Source organism: Mytilus trossulus, chromosome 7, assembly GCF_036588685.1.
Source record: "Mytilus trossulus isolate FHL-02 chromosome 7, PNRI_Mtr1.1.1.hap1, whole genome shotgun sequence".
Lineage (NCBI taxonomy): Eukaryota > Metazoa > Mollusca > Bivalvia > Mytilida > Mytilidae > Mytilus > Mytilus trossulus.
Genome location: NC_086379.1, coordinates 13,448,149 through 13,465,879, shown reverse-complemented (window position 1 = coordinate 13,465,879; position 17,731 = coordinate 13,448,149). Strand labels below are relative to the sequence as shown.

The window sequence follows — 17,731 nt, the reverse complement described above, 5'->3', positions numbered from 1 at the left end:
CTCCTTTGTGAAAATGCAGAAAATGAATGACTAGGACTATTTGTAAAACAAAATTCAATAAGATAGATACTAATATTTGACAGATTCATGTATAAGAAAGATAAAATTACAATATATGTGTGTATTTTTTTTTATAGCTAACAGCAATACCGCGTCATTCTGAAACCAACCTTTATTTAAGAATGAAAAACAACATTTATGATGACACGTGCTCCCACCAAAAAAACTCATAATAAACATAAAAAAAATTAAATCGAAATCGTGTTGTTCGTGAACACAGCAAACACAATGTTATTATCCCGTAAGTATTGAATGCTAGGTAAAGAAATGTAATAAAGTTGCAAAATCATTGATAGTGTAAGCTTTATAATCCAACAAATCTTCAGTTAACGCTTATGCACTCAAATACATTTTAAAAAAGTATTCAATTCTTTAATCAAGGGAGCCATTGTAAAGTACTAGCTTTACTGTTTTCCATTTTGAGTCTTGACCTTATATGGTAAAAAATAATAATATTTGAATTTTACTTTCTGTATTTTACTTGAACACAATTCGATCTGCATTAATTTGGGTGAATAGGGTTCTTGGTCGGATTCGGAGTAAGTGTTTGTCCCGTTGTCTCGCGCCGTAATTTAAAAATATTATAAGATATTTCTAAGAGAGTTTTCTTTACAATCTTGAAATGCGTTGATTTCCAGTTAAATTACTCATACAGGCTAACTAGTAGACGTGGATCTATGTCATTTTGTCATATATTCGTTGGTTTATATTCAAAACGTCTAAAGAGAGAATCAGACAAATCTAAGAAAAACACCAATGACATATAGATGCATTTACAGATATATTATACATTGTCTCATATTAGTACGTTAGAAACAGACGCATACTTAAACGCTGACTAACTGAACAAATATTTTGGCGGTTAGATTCAGACCAATCATTACATTAAGTGAATGGACGGTAACGCCACGTGCACATATTTCTCGAGTTAGATGCAGCCTAATCATTACATCAAGTAGATTGACGGAAACGCCACGTGCACATATTTCCTTACTTAGATGCAGACCAATCATTTCATTAAATAGATAGACAGCAAGGCCACATGCACATATTTCCTTACTTAATTTCAGATTTTGCGTTGAATATCATTACGTCAACGTGGTCTTAATGGTCACTTTTAATGTTTACCCGAGTAAATGCGCGTTTCCTATGTGCCCGTTAAGTCATCAGTAAAAAGACGTTTACCTGAGATTTAACGACTTTATTTTGATGTGCATTTGAAAGTAAAGGCAAATTTTGATTATCGCGTTAACTATTGTGTATAAACAAAACAAACTTCGTGTACAGTTGCATATTTGTTCATTTTGTTACTTTAATCATATTTTATTCCAAAAAAAATGATGTACATGGCATACACATATAAATACAGTGATAACATATTACAAAAGGATTCGGAAACACGGTTTCCCTTATATTAATCCGTCTCCCTGTAGAAAAAAGATAAAGGGAAATAACTGCAAATAAAACAGTTGATTTTTTTTCATCAGATCTTTCCTATATATATATGTACCAGCGGTTGAGTGTGTTTACAGGACTTTGTCAAGACTGTCTCACCCAATTACGATCTTTATCATGCACGAACGACGCTATTAGCCAGGACGCTTCGAATCTACCAAAAATTGTTGCACTTGTTTAAACACGAGTACATTTTCCTCTTAAATGAGGTTATTGCAGCCAAATAGGAGTGTTTCTATATTGTATGGGAAGGGAATTTTTTCTATCGTACGTTTTCGGACAAGGGAGTAATTATTACACTCGAGGAGAAAATGCTTACTGCTCTCGATTCTACCCTAGGTACAGTTTTTACTTTCTACAAGATTTCTCTTAATTAAATGTTCGTTCAGATTGCTACAATCCATCCGAAGTCTGGCATGAAGTATTTGTCCTTTCCTGTCTCCATAAAAATAATAATTTGGCATTTTTCTTACATTTTGATTAAGGTAACTTTTAAGTGTAAACTTAGATGGACTAAGTCTGATATCGTCCGGAATAGCATTCCAGGATCGAATAACTGAGGGGAGAAAAGATTTATGGTAAAATGCAGTTCTACACTTTATATGTTGCGTGTCATTCGTTCGTCGTGTGTCATAATTATGAATATTGAACAATTGTTGAGGGATAATGTCGCTTAAATAATCAGGGGTCTTATTTTGAAACATTTCATGAAATTTTATAATTTTGTGTTTTTTTACGTCTTTCTGATAGTAACTCCCATCCTGTTTCGTCGTATAATTTATTTATGGACGATAACTTGGTACCACCAGTAACTATCCTAGCCGCTTCAAGTTGCATATTTTCTAGTTTGTTACTTAAATAGTCTGGAATGTTGTCCCAAATGATATCTGTATAGTCAAATAAAGGTCGGATAAAACTTAAATATATAGTTTGTAAATACTTTCTTTTCAATTTGAATTTCAAGGCACGAAATAAATTTAATCTAGGTGTTATCTTTTCAATTATTTTATTGACATGAGAATGCCATGAACCATCCTCATGAAAAAATAAACCAAGGTGTTTATGGCTTTCTACTTCTGAAATCATATCATCATTCATATAAAGAGGTGTATGATGGGGTTTAACTGATTTCTTGGAAACTGTCATAGCTTCAGTCTTTTTTGCATTAAAATTTACCAGCCATTGGACTGACCAATTGTTTATAGTCTCTATATCAGAATTAAGTTTGATCGCTGCTGCATATTCATCTTCAACTACTATGAAAAGGGAAGTACCGTCAGCATATAGTTTTATGTTACAGTCTATGTCGTTTACAATGTCATTTATATATACTAATAAAGTAAGGGGCCTAATATTGATCCTTGAGGGACGCCAGCGTTTACACCAAAAGTATCAGAGGATTAATCTGAAATAACAACTTTTTATTTTCGATTTGATAAATAGCTCATAAACCACTTTAATAGGTTTCCTCTTATTCCAATATTTTTAAGTTTATAAATAAGACATTCATGCCAGACTCGATCGAAAGCACGACTTATATCAAAAAAGACAACACTAATCTCTTTTCCTGCGTCACGAGCTTTGCCAAATAAATCTGTTATGTGTAAGAGTTGGTTAATTGTAGAATCTCCAGGCATGAAACCTGACTGGGCACTTGTTATTATTTTATGTTTTGTTAAAAAGTTAAAGAAGTGCTTAAAAACACAACGTTCCATACTCTTACCAATGATCGACAAAAGTGATATCGGTCTATAGTTTGACACCAGTTCTCTATCACCACTTTTGAAAACTGGTATAACGCTTGCTAATTTCCAGGTTTCTGAATACACAGCTTCACGTATAGATTTATTGAAAAGCTGAGCCAGGGGCCTACTTAACTCTCGAGCAGCATACTTCAGAAGCCTACCGCTAATTTCATCAGGGTCCGTCGCTTTAGTGACATCTAACAAAGACAAGTGATCAAACTCTTCCTCTTCGGTTATTATAATATTGTTTAATATTGGTATATCATCGGACATGGGGGTATTAGGAAAAGACGCTTTAGAATTATCCACGGTAGCTTGCTTACAGAAAAAGAGATAAAATGCGTTTGATTTTTCATTATCGTCTTCTATATATTAATTATTTACTAACAAAGGGGGGTAATTTGACGCTTTCGAAGGCTGTCCAGATAAACGTCTTAAAAGCTTCCACCAATTCTTAACATTGGTTTCTGGATTCTCTAATATATTTATTTGTTTGTTGAAAAAGTCAAGTTTAGCTGTTTTTATGAAATTTATGCATTGATTCCTAACATACCGAAATTGTCGCCAAGAATCAGCAGTATTATTCTTTTTTGCCATTTTATGAAGTCTTTTTCGGCGCCGAATTAGTTTTTTTATATGACCAGTTAGCCATGGCGGGTCTTGAGATCTAAACTTGACAAATTTACAAGGTATATGTTTTGCAGATATTTTTAATATAGTTTCTGTAATTTTTGTCGCGACAACATTTACGTCATTATTGTTAGTCCCAATTAACTTCACTTAGATCAAATTTATATTTAGTTAGGTCTGCGTGGTCATAGTCCCAAATCTTCCTATTAAAAACTGTATATGGTGTTTTTTGAATGTTTATTATGCCACTCACAGGACAGTGATATCTTACATTAGCTTCCAAAATATTATCACCGACTTCAGTATATAAAAGTATGTCAGGATCATTTACTAAAATTAAATCCAGTAAAGATGAAATGGTCTCGCAGAAGAATATACGCTGATCAATTGCTTGGTTTAGGCCGTTTTGCAAAATAATATTTGTAAGTTTTGTGTTTCGATAAATCAACAAATTTTCGTTGAAATCGCCCGTTACTACTATTTTATCAATACCCGAATTGAAAGCATTTTCTATGGACAAATTCATATTATCCCAGTATTGCGCATTAGAATCAGGGGGTCTGTAAAATACTCCAAACAGACATTTACATTTTTGTGTGTTAATTTCTATCCAGAGACACTCAAGATTTTGTATTTCAAGATCATGACGTCGTTTACTTGGTTTATTATCTTTTACATAAACTAAGACCCCACAACCGATTTTGTCTCCATCCCGATCCTTTCGATATGGAGTTTTAAAATTATCTAATTTTAATTGGCTGTTGGGTATCAGCTATACCGGACTTAAGCCATGTTTCGGTAGGTAAGATTATGTCCCTGTCCCCCAGCTCAGCTTCGACTATTAATTTTTTAGGGAGCAGACTTTGTATATTTAGGCATGAACAAGTCAAAAGATCTTTATAACGATCAAAATCTAACATATCAGTTGAACTATCGTTATGGTTATGCATGTAGTTATTCGGTGAGTCGGACGTTGGCACCGGATTTAGTTCGATATCACCTGCCGTATAAATAATTAGAAAAATATATAAAAATTAAAAACCAATTGTTCAGAGAACAATTGAAGGTCTTTCCATTGAAAAAAATGTATTTTAATATGAAAGTTGTAAAATTAAGTTTAAAACGTCATTTCAATCGTCAACTGATAGGTTATTGTACGCTGATTCCAGAAATATATGGTTTCTATACAATATTTTTTTTAAATAAGGGAGATAATTTGTTACTTCCGGTTTGAAAAATGTTACTTCCGATAATATTTAATTGACACTGATTCCAAAATGATCTGGTTCTATATACTTTTTTATTAATAAAGTACAAAAAATAGCTACTTCCGGTTTACACAAGGTCACTTCCGGTTGTTTTTTTCAAGGTTAAATGGTTTGATACCTTTTGCCAAAAGTCTCATGGCTATATCATGTATACCTATGAGCTGAAAGCAAAGGTCAAAAACTAGAACGTCAAATTAATCTATGACCTTGAGATCAATTTCAAGGTCATAAACCAAGGACCTCAAATCAAAAGACCATAGGTCTTAATAATATTTGGTTAATCAGTTATATCACCAAACGCGTATTTTTAAATACAAGAGGGGAGAAAACTCACTTTTACGTTTAACGTACTCTTGCAATCAAAATTTATGTGTTACGACATGTCGCAAATAACAATTTAGAAAAAATAATATGTCGATATCTTATACGGTTTCTGGAAATTAGTGGAAATAAGCCAAATTCAAAAATTAGTATATGACCTTGACCTTTGACCTTGACCTAATTTTTTTTTTTTGGACCAAGGACCTCAAATCAAAAGATCCTTGGTCTCTAGCACTTATGGTTTTCAAGATAGAAATGCATATCACTTATATCAAATGCATAAGGGGAAATAACTCTCATATGGAGCGTTCATATCACTTCGGTCAAAATAGGACAAATCATGGGAAGGATATAACGAGCAATTTTGTAAAATAAATTTGTCATAATATTTTACGGTTGCGAAATAGATGCGCTAACAAGGAAAACAGTGTTTGTGGAGATAACTCCTACAAAAAAAAGTATTCGTTTACGCAAGGTAAATTTCAAAAGCGCATAAACTGTTCGATATCATATACCAAATATCTAAGCAACATATTGCGAAACAAATGTTTATCGCAAGAAGAAAATTAGGCGGAAGAAAAAAAAAAAAAAAAAAAATAATCAGAAGAAAAACAATAGGTCTTTCCACAGAAAAGTGGAAAGACCTAATAACTAACAAATCGATAAACAAATGTCATTTGTATTTTCATATCTACCCATCAAAGGAGTTGCTTTTTTGGTGTCTAAAACCCATCTTGTACTTTTTAAATACGAATTCAAACTTGATAGCAAACAGGTAGAACAACTTTGATTTTTAAAATTTGTGTTTAATTCGAAGTATAAATATATTGTGACAGCCTTTGTGCCAATTTGGGAAAACAGATAAACTAATATAACGGTATGTAAATCGATCGATTGAGGCAGTCGAGTAGACCTGACATAGTGTAGCCAAACACGTGCCCTATATGTATTTAGGTCACTTCCCATTCTTTACATTTAGTGTAGACGAATATATTACAGAACAAAACACATGTTGGGAGCACTACAATAATAATAATATTAGTGGTAAGAAAATGATAAGAATAACACTGATTCACACATCCGACGCCGGGACAACAAAAAGGAAGCAAATAAACAGTAAGTAACAAAAATGTAATTATATAAACAAGTTTTAGCATTTTCTTTGGCTTGGGAGTTTAACCCATGACAGGAAAATAAATAAATTGTACACAGATCACAATGCACGATAGAGAAATATTAATGCACATTTTAATTTCAATTTGAGGTATCCAAAGAAAGATTAACCCTTTGTTCATTTATATCTGAATTCATAAAGTGATTATCATTTAGAAAATACCGTCTCAATTAGTCACACACCTTCATAAAAAGAAAAGGCGGGTGTTACAAAAGGACAAAAAAATGATCACCTATACATGCACGCTCAACTCGTTCTCAAAGAATCACTGCATCACTTAATATAAGTTGGGAAATCATTGGTTTGGTTTGATTTGATTTGTTTTTGTATGTATTCCCGCTCGCCAGTTTACATATTACTGCCAAAATAAAATAAGCTCACCCACACATCCACACACATTGTATAAACACATTCATTCCCAATTCAATATGTAAAGGTAAATATAGAATGACAAAAACACAAAGTAAATTAGACAGAGTCAAACTGAACATGTTTAATTTTATTAGCGTCCACCGTTTCCATCTCCGGTAATGACATACATAGCATCATCATCATGTGTTAATACTCGTTCTCTTGTAGTAGCTGGTGCTTCGTCTGGTTGTTCGGACCATTCGGTTGGGGTTCAATTTCAAGCTCATCTACATGTAACATTGCAATGAAATCATCATTATTTCGTACTATGTGTTTGTCATCTTTGTTGTCTACAATATATATTTTGCCGTCGACCACCCATGTTGATTTAAGCTTCTTGTTTCGTACCAGAAATCTTGCATAGTATGCAAGTTTACTTCTCAGCATTGTTAATTCTTGGTTAATGGAGACATTAGCAAGTTGAGGGTTTTGTCTGTTAAATTTGCTCAATCGAAGTAGAGATTCCTTAACTCTATAACTGGAAAAACGAATGATGATTGGGCGCGGACGATCAGAATGTTGCTTCCCAGTGTGGTGACTTATTACTATGTCACTCTGTGACATTTGGACATGCATTTGGCTTGCGATTTGGAGTATTTTGTTGTCAGTGTTTTCACTATAAGAGAAAGGAACCCCTGTAAAACGGAGCATATATTTCCTACTATGCTGCTCTATGTCATCGCATTTGTTTTTAAGAAATTTTATTTCTGCCTTTAAATTGTTGCTGACTTCAGAACTTTCATGAACAGTAATAATATCCTGAAAACTTTCCACTTTTTTGTCAAGATCATCATATTTCATTTTTAACTCTTTTAACTCGCGTAGAACAGGTTTTTGTTTTTCATCAATAAGGTTTTATGTAAGTCACCAACAAGAAATTCTTTCACAGTTTGTGCTATTCTTACAATGTCTTCCTGACTGATGCTTACTACAGGTGCAACTGTGGAATTACTCATGCTAGTTTCAAATAAATGCTCATCAGATGAAAAGTGTAATATATCTACAGAGTCTGTATCAAACGTTTTTTGCTTTTTATCTGTTTGTAGATTTTGGGGGGATGGTTGAACAGATGGGCGACGTCTTCGCTTTTTAAATTCACTGTTTGTAGTATTAGATTTCTGCATCAAGGATTAAAGATCCGTTTTACATAGTTAAATACACAGATGATCTAATAAGTTGCTGGCATTAATAAAAATAAAAGTTCTTGTAGAACAATGGTCACATTGGCATTCGGTCCACTCGACTGAGTATTAGGTGTGCATTATGTTTTAACAAATTATATGTCTTTTGAAAGTCTCAAATTATATACAGTTTATACAGTTTGTTTGTGCATGACTTACTAATTCTTTCCTGTCATTGGATAATTCAAAACAAAATGCTTATTCGCATTATTTTACTGAAGATTCGACCTGATATATATATCAACACGTCTTTCCCATCCGAGCATGCGCAATTTGTGACAATTACAATTGTTACAATGACTTTTATCTTAATATTTGTCGTATATGTGTTAAAACCCCACTGTACAGAAACAATTAAAGTTCGAAACATTAACTTATATAAATACCAAAAATCAGTAATTTTCAATAATTATTGCGGATTTTCCATTCCTTCTTGTCAAAAGTTTCAAATACAAAGATCGACGCACAAAAATATTTGAAACATATGTTAAAAAAAAGTATGACTAAACTATGCGTACATGTGTATATGTAAAATTATGTTATTTACAGCAATGATCAACATTCTCTTCACAGCAGATTCATCTAGGTTATATTCAAGAAATAAAAATGAATGACAGAGCTTTCAAATATTTTTGGTGGAAACATAACAAGCAAATACAGTTCAAGTTTTAATGAGAAGCGTAAAAGAAGGGGGTATTTGAATGGCAGTTAGCGAAATAAAATTGGCATTTCACGATGAACGAACAATTGAAAATTTCCTTCACGTCGATGTCTATACTAATTCAACGAAACATGCGTGAATAATGACCTTTTTTCCGGCTGCACGTGAAATAAAAATGACAAAACACGTTGCACAAAGATAACCATTTACCTCTATCTTTTATCGATTTGAGTTTACATTTGTTTCCTGTGCCTATTCCGGTATCTGATTCAAAATTTGATTGAAATGTTATAGAAAGGGCCAATCGAGGAGAGATTACTACGTATACGTAATAAACTAGTATTGTACCTAAATCTGATGTAGAGAATCCTAGAATTACCAAACACTCAGAAAGAAATGACTTATTATTTCTGATTCCGAAAGAGGGTAACATAGAAAAAGGAAAGTAAACGTAGCGGGATTTTTTTGGCCATGTTTTGAATATTTAATAAATTGCCTGATTTAAAATAAAATGTCATTTAATGATTTAATTAACCAATCTTAAAACATCCAAGACACTCTTTAACATTGTTCTGATTAAAATGTCCTAGTTATCTATTCCTACATGGTATTTCTATTCACAAGAGTGTTTTATTCTACCTTTTGATTTGGTAGTAAATTGTTTCTTGTGTCCTAACAGAACACAAATATGTTATATAGATAGAGAAAAAACTTGGGGTGATCGCAGGTGCTCCAGAAAGTAAGCAGATCCTGCTCCACATGTGGCATCCGTCGTTTTGCTTATGTTATAACAAATCCGGTAAATATTCTAATTCGGTATGACTCAATCATGAAAGGGAAGGGAATTGTAGTTTCGACGTAAGGAACATATCCGATATCATTTGTGAAACGGTTATTCCATAACGGTCAACAAACTCGTGATGGCGTCCGTAAAATTTACGAAGAGATAATTTCAACTTCACCATTTGTAACTCTTTGTTTAATAGCGTCCTTGTGAGCAGCAACCCTCTATCAAGAAAATCATGACAAGCAATGCAGGCACAGGAATATCGTATCAATTGGGAGATGATAAAGGTGCTGCTGGAATGTTGCTACTGAGAAATGGATTATTCACCATTGGAAAGCTTAAATCATATTTTTTGTAGTAAAGTTTTGTGCTTGATTAAAACTCTATAATTTCGTTAAGTTATTTTTATTTTCATCCTTGAGTATATAAGAAAGTCAATCAATATGAACTTTAATTATCCGTTGTCTGATGTGTGCGTGATAACAGATTGATGTGTGTACGTGACAATTTTCAGACAATACTGAAGTACTTTTGTAACAACTGTTTATAATAACGTGATCATTATGTTGATATATTTTCAGTTTTTATCGTTGATGAGAAAGTCAATAGAAAAGAACTATAATTTATGCAATATTAAGATATTGTTAGACATAAAAATCCTAAAAGTGCACAAGATACGGCAATAATTACCAGACACTCAGAAAGAAATGACTTATTATTTCTGATTCCGGAAGAGGGTAACATAGAAATAGGAAAGTAAACTTAGCGGGATTTTTTTTGGCCATGTTTTGAATATTTAATAAATTGCCTGATTTAAAATAAAATGTCATTTAATGATTTAATTAACCAATCTTAAAACATCCAAGACACTCTATAACATTGTTCTGATTAAAATGTCCTAGTTATCTATTCCGACATGGTATTTTTATTCACAAGAGTGTTTTATTCTACCTTTTGATGTGGTAGTAAAATGTTTCTTGTGTCCTAACAGAACACAAATATGTTAAATAGATAGAGAAACGACTCTCAATATTTTACTACTGCCATTCAATGATTGAATTGGTCAATCTTCAAACATCCTAAACACACTATAAATGAAGGACGAAAGATACTAGAGGGTCAAACTCATAAATCGAAAATAAACTGACAACGCATGTCTAAAAATGAAAAAGACAAACAATAGAACACATGACACATCATAAAAGGATAAAGAATAGGGATCACAAACCCTCCCCAAAACTTGGGGTGATCGCAGGTGCTCCAGAAAGTAAGCAGATCCTGCTCCACATGTGGCATCCGTCGTGTTGCTTATGTTATAACAAATCCAGTAAATATTCTAATTCGGTATGACTCATTCATGAAAGGGAAGGGAATTGTAGTTAAGACGTAAGGATCATATCCGATATCATTTGTGAAACGGTTATTCCATAACGGTCAACAAACTCGTGATGGCGTCCGTAAAATTTACGAAGAGATAATTTCAACTTTACCATTTGTAACTGTTTGTTTAATAGCGTTCTTGTGAGCAGCAACCCTCTATCAAGAAAATCATGACAAGCAATGCAAGCACGGGAATATCGTATCAATTGGGAGATGATACAGGTGCTGCTGGAATGTTGTTACTTAGAAATGGATTATTCACCATTGGAAAGCTTAAATCATCTTTTTTGTCGTAAAGTTTTGTGCTTGATTAAAACTCTATAATTTCGTTAAGTTATTTTTATTTTCATCCTTGAGTATATAAGAAAGTCAATCAATATTAATTTTTATTATCCGTTGTCTGATGTGTGCGTGATAACAGATTGATGTGTGTACGTGACAATTTTCAGACAATACTGAAGTACTTTTGTAACAACTGTTTATAATAACGTGATCATTATGTTGATATATTTTCAGTTTTTATCGTTGACGAGAAAGTCAATAGAAAAGAACTATAATTTATGCAATATTAAGATATTGTTCGACATAAATATCCTAAAAGTGCACAAGATACGGCAATATTTACCAGACACTCAGAAAGAAATGACTTATTATTTCTGATTCCGGAAGAGGGTAACATAGAAATAGGAAAGTAAACTTAGCGGGATTTTTTTTTGACATGTTTTGAATATTTAATAAATTGCCTGATTTAAAATAAAATGTCATTTAATGATTTAATTAACCAATCTTAAAACATCCAAGACACTCTATAACATTGTTCTGATTAAAATGTCCTAGTTATCTATTCCGACATGGTATTTTTATTCACAAGAGTGTTTTATTCTACCTTTTGATGTGGTAGTAAAATGTTTCTTGTGTCCTAACAGAACACAAATATGTTAAATAGATAGAGAAACGACTCTCAATATATTACTACTGCCATTCAATGATTGAATTGGTCAATCTTCAAACATCCTAAACACACTATAAATGAAGGACGAAAGATACTAGAGGGTCAAACTCATAAATCGAAAATAAACTGACAACGCATGTCTAAAAATGAAAAAGACAAACAATAGAACACATGACACATCATAAAAGGATAAAGAATAAGGATCACAAACCCTCCCCAAAACTTGGGGTGATCGCAGGTGCTCCAGAAAGTAAGCAGATCCTGCTCCACATGTGGCATCCGTCGTGTTGCTTATGTTATAACAAATCCAGTAAATATTCTAATTCGGTATGACTCATTCACGAAAGGGAAGGGAATTGTAGTTAAGACGTAAGGATCATATCCGATATCATTTGTGAAACGGTTATTCCATAACAGTCAACAAACTCGTGATGGCGTCCGTAAAATTTACGAAGAGATAATTTCAACTTCACCATTTGTAACTGTTTGTTTAATAGCGTTCTTGTGAGCAGCAACCCTCTATCAAGAAAATCATGACAAGCAATGCAAGCACGGGAATATCGTATCAATTGGGAGATGATACAGGTGCTGCTGGAATGTTGTTACTTAGAAATGGATTATTCACCATTGGAAAGCTTAAATCATCTTTTTTGTCGTAAAGTTTTGTGCTTTGATTAAAACTTTATAATTTCGTTAAGTTATTTTTATTTTCATCCTTGATAATATAAGAAAGTCAATCAATATGAACTTTTATTATCCGTTGTCTGAGGTGTGTACGTGGTAACAGATTGATGTGTGTACGTGACAATTTTCAGACAATACTGAAATACTTTTATAATTACGTGATCATTATGTTGATATATTTTCAGTTTTTATCGTTGATGATAATATCAATAGAAAAGAACTATAATTTATGCAATATTAAGATATTGTTAGACACAAAAATCCTAAAAGTAAACAAGATACGGAAATCATTATGACCAAAAAAGTAAAAGTAAAAATATTTTCTTTAGATTGGAACCACAGAGTATAGTTAGTGTTACATGTAATATGTCTTGGAATGAAATTGGGTTTTCAATTGATATTTTGTATTGTGTCTTTGTATGTTATGCTGAGACACTTGTTATAAAGAGGAATATAGGTATGTATACCTATTTAAACGTTTAAACCCTCTGCATTTTTTGTTTGCACCCGTCCTTTCCTAAGTCATGATTTTCTTATAGATTAGACCTTTGGTTTTCTTGTTTAATGTTTTATGAAAGTCAAAAGGTTAGAACTATAATTTATACAATATTAAGATATGTTCAAACACAAAAATCCTAAAAGTGTACAAGATATGTCAACCATTATGACCGAAAAAGAAAAAGTAAAATTATTTTTTTCTTTCTTAGATTGGGACCACAGAGTATAGTTAGTGTTGATATGTCTTTGAGTGAAATTAGCTTTTCAAATGATATTTTGCATTGTCTTTCTATGTTATGCTGTGACACTATTGTTATAAAGAGGAATATAGGTATGTACCTACTTAAACGTTTAAACCCTCTGTATTTTTTTTTGCACCAGTCCTTTCCTAAGTCAGGATTTTTACGTTTGTTGGTGTGGTTTATTTGTGTTTCTCTGTTTTCTTATAGATTAGACCGTTGGTTTTCCTGTTTAAAGGTTTTAGGGTAGTCATTCAGGGGCACTTTATAGATGTAGCTGGCTGTTCGATGTGAACCAAAGCTCCGTGTTAAAGGCCGTACATAATTTGACCTGTAATGGTTCATTTTTACACCCCAAGGATGACTGGGGTATATAAATATGGTCACTTGGTCTTCTCCCGACCGGTAGTAAAACGCTTGCCGAAGTGGGGCGTCCGTTTGTCTGTGCGGGATTTATCAAGTTCGCAGTCACGTCCGATCAGAAGGGGGACGTTAAATCCGACGCCTCGTGTAAAGACAGTGCCACGCTCTTTGCACGTTAAAAACCCTTGCAACAACTCTTTGAGGGGTCCGTAGGTGGCCTGTTGCAAGGCAAAATTACTGTCCCTATCCAATTTCCCCTTATTTTCCAGTGGTAATCCAAATTTTCCCAACCATCATCCCAGATGGCCTCTATTGTATCATCCTACCTATTGTATTTATTGTGAACTTGACTGTCCTCGTCCTGAATATACATGAAATATTTGCCACTGGACGTTTAGCAACCAGCAGTCAATCAATCATGTTCATTTTTACAAATTGTGAAACAATTAAACCTAAAAATTCGTGGTTCTTAGGTACCCACGAAATACACGACAATTAGTATCCAACGAAACAAAAATACACAGTACATAGTGTGGTAAATTTAGATACAGTACGACATAAGAACGAACTATAAAAATCAGTTGAAAAAGGCCTAACTCATCAAATGGAAATAAATACAAGTGAACGTGGCCGGGTACTTAAACATCCCGACAACAAAACGACACAATCAACAGATCTGAGAGTAATCGCAGATAGTTATCTAAAGCCACTTACAACTAATAAAAAAAATCATGCATCTAAGACTAAGCTATCAATCCGTACACATCCAACATCCAATGTATTTAAGTGTAAAGACGTTATAAACAGTCAAAGAAACACGTGACCTTGTGCAATGCCAAGTTACAGGTATCGAAAGATGGTAGATCCATGACTGTGTATATTTATATAACATACTTGTAATATTTAGTTTGCTTTTAATTTAGTGATAACACAATCAAATATGTATACCAATAAAAACAATATTCAATGATCTTATTACATCGTTGAATTGGTAATCTTTTAGAATAAGTTTATTTAAAGGAGCGATATGTTTAAAAATATCATTTCTAAATTTTCGGGTACAGTTAACATCATTTCCGTAAAAATGGTTTGGATTTAAGGTTTATGCAGGATACGGTTAAATCAGGTTTCACTGTATAACACTTCTGTTAATATCCAACAAAATATTTTAAATAAACATGTAACACAGAGGTCCGTCAATCTTAAAGAATTGAGTGTAAACCTTATAAGCACAAAATCATAATTTTGAACTGAGATGTGAAAATTGAAATTATGAAATAACAGAGCAACTCTTTTAACTTTAATTTTGAATTCATAACTAAGTAAGTAAGTTTAACACAGTATACCTTTTTCTGGCACTATGTATATAGCATGTGGATATGTAGTCCATTTTAACTTCCTGCATGAAACGAGCAGCCAGTGTCACAAAAAGATGATCTAATAATAGAAAATAAACATTTATATGCACATCAACAATATATTAGGTTTTATATTTTTATTATTTATAGTTGATTGGGAAACCAATTTCTCCAATTTATATTGCTCCCTGTTCCCATCTGGTGTGAGTGTTGCCGTGTAGCGGCATTAGTCTAGTCTCTTTCGATATCTACAACGATGTCTCTTACGTGCAAAAGGTATTTGAACTCCCTCTTAACAAAGGTAGACCAAAAAATCAGTCCATAAAATTTGCTTCCCGAACTGACGGGGATCGAACAGGAGAGTTGTAAAGTCCGATACGGTAACCACCACACCATGACTCTCATGCAATATTTTGCATGATATTATGCAGTAAAAATATGAACAAAAAATTATTAAGACAATTTAAAAACAGCTACCAAACAGAAATGAAAGGATTTTTATTGACGGCAAAATATTTGTACAAACAATACTGATTTCCATAATTGATTATCCTTAGAAGGGGCATTTAGGCCTGGTTTTGGCCCATGAAAACAAAATATCTCAAATTGGCACATACTGTTTTAAAATTCATAGGGTCAAGAAATATAAATGAAAAACATAAAGATTTTATCTGATGACGTCAGAATTACGTCAAAATAAGTTCTGTTTTCACAAAAACGATGAAAAATACAGAATGCATGCAGTTTTTTTTTTCTTTATTTCCGTTGTGGAAACATTGTGCGCAGCCAAGAAAATAAAAGAAAACAAAATAATTTAACAGAAGCCTTATTGCAACTATTGACATAATATCACTAACTACAAAGTTGTTTCGTGGGTGCGCACATACTTTTTCAATCTTAAATATACTAAAATATACATTCCCCATTTCCATTCTCAATTTTATTAAAACTTGATGAAAAACAAGGAACAAGGAAAGTCAAGAAATTTTACAAAATATGCAAATTAAGTCATGATTTGTTGCAATGGTTATTTGTTCAATGTTAAATTAATTTTGTTTTGTGTTTCTGAATACCTTGTTCGTAATTCCAGTTTTCAGAAATTAAAAAAAAAATTGTGGAACTTTTAATTTGCAGTAATTTTTGGGCAAAATAAGGGCCTTATCGCCCCTTCTTCTTTATTACAAACTAAGACTAAAAATTACTACACACTTAATTGTTTAGTCTTTTTAAGGCGATACCAAACACCTTGATAATACTCCAAAACTTGCCACTTAGTCCGGGAATATTTCGAGGTCTATCGTCCTATGTCGCCCCATTCTCCAGATATTGAACTGTTTTTCATTATTGTTCCAGACACGTTTTTAGATTATTATAGTGTGGCATCATATTTACTGAAATTTGTTGTCAAAAAGACGTATTTTAAAGAATATAGACCATAAAAAATAAAGTCTAGGGTACGGCAACTTGCTTGTATTGTCAAATTTACTGTATGGCAACTTGTTTTCAACTGTATGGCAACTTGCTAATTTTAGAATAGTTATTTACCGTACTTTCAAATAAAATAAAATTTTAAGTTGAAATATCTAAGGTGGAAGGAAGGGGGGGGTACCCTTTTATGTTAAACTGTTTTGTCCTTTTTAATGTTTAGATTTGTTAAAAACTGTTATTTGACTGATAAATTTTTAAAAACTGTTAACCGTTTTCGATCCACTGCATGTCTGTAATGTTGTTAACTGTTTATTTGAAATTAAGATTCCTGTTATCTGTTACTTAATAGTTTAAGTGCTCACTATTTTGACATCATTTCTTCTGTTACCTGATCTTAACTATTATTTACAAGAATCACATTAAAATTTGCTGTCCGTCTTTTTCTTTACTTTGATTTCGCAAAGGAGTGACACAAACATCATATATGTAACTGTACATGCCTTTAAAAAATCTTTGAGTGTTGTAAATCCTGATAAAATTGAGAATGGAAATGAGGAAAATGTCAAAGAAACAGAAGCCCGACAAAATAGAAGAAAACAAACCAACGCAGCGAGAAAATTATACACTAGGGTGGGGTGTCAATTCACAGATAGAAAAAAAAAACTTAGAACTGACACTCATAATTTTTAAACGCCCTCTTTCCCTTTCTTCCTTATAAATAAGGTATAATATTTGAATTATAAATGTGTATATTTATTTAAAGAGAATCGTCTATAGATTTGATTTCCAATAGTAATAATGGTGAAATATAATCTCTTTTTTTTGTGTAACCACGGCAACAATCAGCAATTATTTGATACCAAATGTTGCAATATAGGGGGTTTAACATGTCACAAAGATCTCAAAAACTTGGTACAAAGGGAAATTTCAATCAATATGAGTGATTCCTTTCCTGAAACCATAGACATATAAGATAAGATAAGAATGTTAATATTCTAATCAAGAACATATAAACGGCATCATTTTACAACACAATATGATTAGAAAAAGCAAAACAGAAAACATATATCTGTCAAGAGGTAAAAGAAGTCATATGCATTTCTGCATGTTTTCCATAAAATTGAATTGAAAAGATC

At 32.6% G+C, this 17,731-nt stretch overlaps 1 protein-coding gene across 1 annotated transcript; it reads right to left on the bottom strand.

Moving 5' to 3' along the window:
• Positions 1-7,211: 7,211 nt before the first annotated feature.
• On the bottom strand, positions 7,212-7,628 carry LOC134726168 (uncharacterized). Its single transcript, XM_063590569.1, has one exon. It carries the CDS (start codon positions 7,626-7,628, stop codon positions 7,212-7,214), a length of 417 nt encoding a protein of 138 aa, XP_063446639.1.
• Positions 7,629-17,731: the final 10,103 nt, after the last annotated feature.